General features: G+C 34.9%; 1 protein-coding gene across 1 annotated transcript in view; it reads left to right on the top strand.

The window, feature by feature from the left end:
• The first annotated feature begins 860 nt into the window (after positions 1-860).
• The window catches only part of LOC128204305 (muscarinic acetylcholine receptor M5-like), a 31816-nt gene continuing 26117 nt past the window's right edge, over positions 861-6559 (top strand). The window contains exons 1-3 of the mRNA XM_052905716.1: positions 861-1176; positions 2028-2157; positions 3077-3398. Of these exons, the coding sequence (XP_052761676.1) occupies positions 861-1176; positions 2028-2157; positions 3077-3398 (768 nt within the window). The remainder of the gene's footprint in view (positions 1177-2027; positions 2158-3076; positions 3399-6559) is intronic.

The following is a 6559-nucleotide window of genomic DNA, read 5'->3' as shown; positions in this document are numbered from 1 at the left end:
GTAATGTACAGAACGCCGATAAACGTTTTGACCTCATCAATGGGTGTGCAGCAATAACAGTATTGATTACCTAATTTGTGTACAATACATCGTGCTTAGGCAGTGAGTTTATATCTCATATTTGGATGGAACAATGTGTATAATGAAATTCATGGGTGAAGCTGTAACGCCATTGCTCGAAAATTGTGTTTACAAGAAGTTCGGTTGTTTACGTACCAGTTTGATTGATTGGCATATATATACATTAACTAAAATATCATATATATCGGATTATGATGAGAAAACGGGAAATTTGATTTTCTTTTCTTTTTTACGCCATGACGACATGTGAGATGTTTTTCATTCTGCTCAAAGTCTGACGTTGTTCATAAATGCAAACGTCATGCTAACAATTCTGAGGCTACAGTAAATTTCATTTTCTTCTCTTGCCGTGTGCAAAGCAAACGGAAATTACTTTAAGACAGGTTGCTGATATAAAAGGCCTGCATTCTACGATATCTTACTAAGCATCTAAGCAGCATATAACACAGTGGACGATGATTCGATATCAACGTATATCTGTTGCTAATTTGTTCTTAATGTCAATTAATTTAAATATGATGTTTTTACCAATTTAAATTATCGTCGTCAATTCATTGCTTTAGTTTAGAAGTGTGGAAAAATATAGGTTTTTGAAATACGGAGTGCTTTAGGGGCAGATTTTGACATATGTTTAGCCTGGTTGAAAATAATGATATCAACACGTTGACAAGTGAAATACTTCGGACGTATAGTTAGTAGACTATAATCGGATATTTCTGAAGAACAAGAATTGATACGAAATAAAAGTACAATCAATCTCTATCTGTTACTAAGAGATTATGAACGAAACATTAGTTAACAATACTGAAATTATTAACAATGAAGGACTTCATATACCATTCATCAACTTAGTTGTTGGTATTATATTATACATCGTTGTCCTTATAACGATATTCGGGAATGTGTTGGTGCTCTTGGCAGTCAGAATGCAGAAGAATCTTCGAACAACGTTCAACTATTATATCGTGAACCTGGCAATTACAGACCTCGCCGTCGCGGTTAGCGCAATGAGCTTCAAAGCCACACAGGCCTTTTATGGGACATATTGGCCATTCGGAGAGTTTCTGTGTGCGGTCTGGATTTTCTTTGATTACGGTAAAGGAAATGTATTTTATTTTTTAGAAAATCACTCTTCGTTAAACACACATATATATTTGATTCGGTAAATTTATCCATCGTTATTAAATAAGTTTATTTCTCCAGTTGCCGTTATACTCATTGTATCAAGCACCTAGCAGGGCAGCTGGTGACGGTGGAGTTTTTTTAATCAATGCCTAGCAGGGCAGCTGGTGACGGTGGAGTTTTTTTAATCAATGATGTCAAGAGCGAAACGACGTAAATTGAATATGTAAGGATATTTTAATCGCGATTTTGGTCATAAAATATTGACAGCAATGACCAAACTGGTATCTTATCCACCAACGTTCGACTGCGGCATTATCAGTTCAGCAGGACTGCTTGGAAATATGTTCTTCAATATATTCAATTTGCCCCCGACGCTATTGGAAAACAACATGTCAAACAACTTTAATGCTTTCTGATAACGTGTGGAACATTGTGTGAAGAAAAACAATGTCCCGATTGATGTTTATCATCAACATATACATGGTCGCTGATTTATGCCATATTCGTTTAGAGCTAGAATGAAAAGACGGCATTTGTGTTGTCTCTACCTCTGGTTGTAAAATGTAATATAAGAAAATAATCGCAAACATATACAAGTGCCCGGATGAAATGACAACGTTTATCACGCACCGTTAACAAGGCTATAAATGTGTCATATTCTTTAAATCGCATTCTGGCACCCGTCCGAAAACAGTATATTTCGTTAATATACCTGCGCCTTTTCGATATGGCGATATAAAACCTGTTTTGGCTTGCTTATATTTCGATACGAGGCCCTTCTCACGAATGTTTTATTGTACCGAGTTCGGCAAATATTTCAGGCATGACGTTTGTGTCCGTGTTCACGCTGATCCTAATATCCCTTGACAGATTCTGGTCCGTCACCTGGAGTCAACACTACAGGCAACATCATAGCAAGAGGCTTTGCTTGTTTTCAATCTGGTTCGTCTGGTGAGTTCACCCCGTAAATACTATGATAAATTATTTACAACAGCTGCACAAACTGTATCTAAGAAATCGTATACCAAGTTTGAAAAAACAATCCAAATTATAAGACAGCATTTACAATGTATAACATGCCGTTGAAAATATGTTTTTGCAAAGTGCCTAGTAGCTTTTGATCACATGCCTGATCTGAAAACATAACGAAGAAACCCATCGTGTTTCATTGAACCGCTTAAAAGATGGACACCGTAAAGCAATACCATATACTGCGCTGCATGCATTTCAGAAATTTGAATGTAGTCCCCGGAATAATTTGAAATTAATAATATATCCGATCTTTTGTTAGAAAAAGAATAGATCTCTATACGTAATTGACAGTAAAAAATTAACAGAAAATAATTGGAATTAGATGATTTCTTTCAACTGTAATGCTACATTTGTTTTCTTTTTACGTAATAAAACTATATTAATATTCTAATGATTTTATTACTGAATAAATGATAGTATTCGTAACGTTTTGATATAAAGTCTAGAAGAAATAAAGATAAAATATCAATTTTCTTCTTACGAAGTCCATTAAACATTACTACGTTTTCTTATAAATACTAATCATAAAAACTTAACGTGAAAGACCGTAATGAATTAAAGGCATGTCATACAATAAATAAAAAACAAAAACAACATTTTTTCACAAACTAAATTGTTTTCAAATATGAGGAGCGACGTATATTCTGATCAAGAGACAAAAAGCAATGTTAGAGGAGAAGAGAGAAGAGTTTTGCAAAATCATAAAAAAAGAATTGGATATGTTCCGAAGTAAACACCTAACGAGTCTAAAGAAAAAAATCAGTTGTATATTCCTATCCATCTTATAGTTGCATTGCTAAGTGTTGTTTCGTTCTTTTTATACATGTTTCTGTTTAAGGTTGTTTATGTTGGTGCTGTGGGTACCAGCCTGGCTGACAGACAGACTACGACACAGTAAGGCGGACCAATGCTACTGGAACCCGGCTCTTAACTTTGAATTTGTCTTTATTGTTGCCATTGTCGGGCACCATCTGCCGTTCGTCGTCATGATATTTTGCTTCACTCGTGTGTATTTGTTCATGAAGAAGAGAGCGATGAAGATATATAGTGGTCTACCAGCTGTTGTGATATCAACGGTCCAGGGCCAGGCCACTGGAAAAGATGAAAATAAAGGGACAGCAAATATCATTGAAAAGAGCCAGCAGTCGGATTCACCAATTGTTAGACAATTGAAAAAGGAAAGCATAATTGCCGCTCCTCGTCAAATGGATTTGGGTGAAATTTCAGTAGCTTGTTCGTCTGTGAAACCAGCAGAACAGTCGATAGCAAAACGAAATATCGAAAAATATGATAGAGACAAGAAAGTTTTTAAGACACTGACCTACATTATCGTCGGGTTTGCTGTTCTCTGGCTCCCTTTTCATATTGTGTTTGATGTAAGCATTATCTACCCGGATCTAATCCCTGAGGCAATATTAGAAACGGTTTTCTGGATGACTTATCTGAACTCTACTGTCAACCCGTTTCTTTACAATTTCAGTAGTCCGAGTTTCAGAAACGCGTTTCGAAAAATATTATGTAGATTTGGAAACTAATATTTTTATTACTTTCAAAACATTACCAAAATACTAACGAATAACGCTTTATTTTTGTTCAAATCTGTAAGAATACACGTTGCTTTATTTGTGCTTGTTTATCTTGGTTAACTCCCAGTGTGGTACTTAAAGAAGGTAAGCGCGAGCGAGCGTCCAAATCTGTTCAATGACCAATACGTAAAACAAATGTTAAGAGATAGTAGCTTGTATCTTACACCTGCTTGATTGTACAGAAAAAATATATTCTACGTGCACATTATATAAATAACTGCTATAATGCCATTGTGATCGTCAAGTAATCGATGAATTTAAAACGATCTCATGACCCTTAATGGTCTGGATAAATTTAATTTAATGTTCTTCCCATAATTATTTGCATTCTAAACGTTAGAAGCTTTAGAATGGTGATCAAGGTCTAAGCCAGATATTGAAAGCCCCCATTCGTTACCAAATTGTACTTCAAATGTAAGCATTTTGGATAGGCGTATTGTTATATTTATTTGAACACCGTTACTCCGAACACAGTTTATCCGAAATACTCGGTATATCTAATTTATAATTCGGTCCCGATTTTATTTCTTCTTTGTTAAATTGATTTTTTTCATGAATAATCAGGCATCGGTTTGAGGTGATAATGAAGCACATTTAGCGCTTGTTAAAATAATAGGGAAGTGTGTTAAGCGGCGCAACAACTCAAAGACTTACCAGGAGAAATATGAAAACTAAGTGCAACGATACATTAAATCATTCTTTAAAAATTAACCCGAACGATACTGATTTAACAAAGTTTATTTTCATTGCATGTTTACTGAACGATGCAACATGTTGGTAACGTGTAACCGACAATGCAATTACAACGACTGAATATTTTACGTCACCATTAATTCGTGAACTCTGTTTTTTTCTTATATTTTTAATCCGAAATATCGTTAATCTGAAGTTTTTATCTGGATCCCGGCGACTTTTAAATAACGGTGTTTAAATGTTAATGATTTTGTTGACATTTTCTTATGCTGATTGATATTGTGCTTTCCTGCTTTTTAACTGTAACTAATTACCAACTTACAGATTTGTTTTGTATAAAGCTTGTTTGTTCATGTCATTGTAAGGTATGATTTTTTCCACCATAGATCAAAAGTTGGCATTTCTATTTTACATACTTAGGAAGACTCAATTAAAAATTACGCTTAAGCTTAACATTGCATCTTTACATTGACAAACATGTATAATAAACCCTTTCATGTGTTGGAATACAGCCATCTAATAGGTTTGGGTGATACAATGGTATGATTAAGCTTTAATATTTGAAATACAATTCTAGACAACAATTACTGTTACAAGGAAACATCTACATGATGGTGCCTGACATATAGTTTGTTTTATTTGCGCCGCACTGAAGTGCGCTCCTATTATGGAATGGGAATTTATTTTAGTTAGTGGTAGGAGCGGTTTTTAAGTTGATTGACAGTTGGGTTTTACTGTTATATTTTATTATGATAAAAAAATGCAAATAGGTGGCGATTGCATGGGTGTTAAAAATGCTATTTATGGTTGAATAGATTGTCTTCAATTTATCTTCAAAACATTATTTCGGAAGAACGACTAATAAGTTTAATAACTGTTCCCGATTCGTTTACGTTTTCCGATTGGTTACCTGTAATATCATGTGCCGGAAATGTAAAATGTGTGGACCGGTAATTATGTGAATGGGAATAATTATGTTTTATGTTGTTTTGTTATGTTTACTGCATTGATAAACAACGAGGTAAGCTGTTTTCTTTAATTTAATCGATATTGGAATTAAATGTTCACCTAAACTTATTTGTTAATGTGTTGAAGGTGACATTAGTAAAATGTTATTACGATTGCCCCCGAGTTGTTTTATTTTTAGAACACTACACATACCGGATGTTGCTATTTTTAGAACCAGAAGGTATTCCCCCGCTATTCATTGGTCAATTATGGAATTTTTACATCGTAGTAGTTGGAAACTCGTGATGTTTTTCTCATGAATATACGTTTAAAATAAGTAAACACTAAAAGTGCACACTGACATTTGATTAAGATACATCTTACAATTTGAGACATTGCAGTAAAACATGGATTTTAAGTGAATTATACGCGTAAGAGAAGATTTCCTGTCGAAAAACGAATGTCAACAATCAGCATGAACTGGGATATTCGTATCAAAGGGCTATGAATGTAAGTATCCTTGAGTAATTTGTACGTTGTTGTGTTCAAAAATGTTTTTTTAATTTATCTTTGGAGTTCTTAAATCATTTTATTTGCTAATTGTTAAGACAGCGTGTTAATAATTTTACATGTACTATGAATATACATATGTTACATACTTTACATCTACTTATGCAACAGTCAATTGTAACCACGGCCCCCAGGTCCGGGGAATAGCCAGTCTTTCGGTCCAGCCAACCCCGGGTAAAATCCTCGTCCTGCGGGGACTAACTGATGGTCAAATCCCCGCCATATGCCCCCGCACCCCATGCCTAGGTAGTGCATATTCCCCGCTATATTTTTCTCGAAGGCAAAACCACCGCATTCACCCGGCACTGCAGGGCCACCTGAAAGGTAAAAACATGACCCATTTCCACGGCTACCCCCGGCATAACCCCGGACCTGGGGGGCCATGGTTACAATTGACTGGTGCATTATGTACATGTAACATATTATTAAATGCACTTATGTACATTATTTATGTATATGATATGAGTATGTAATCTTTTATTTGATTGTTTTATAAAAACTATTAGACTTAAAATAAAAATAAA

Source organism: Mya arenaria, chromosome 10 (genome assembly GCF_026914265.1).
Source record: "Mya arenaria isolate MELC-2E11 chromosome 10, ASM2691426v1".
NCBI lineage: Eukaryota > Metazoa > Mollusca > Bivalvia > Myida > Myidae > Mya > Mya arenaria.
Note: the sequence above shows the minus strand (reverse complement) of the source record. Positions and strands in the feature narration are given on the sequence as shown.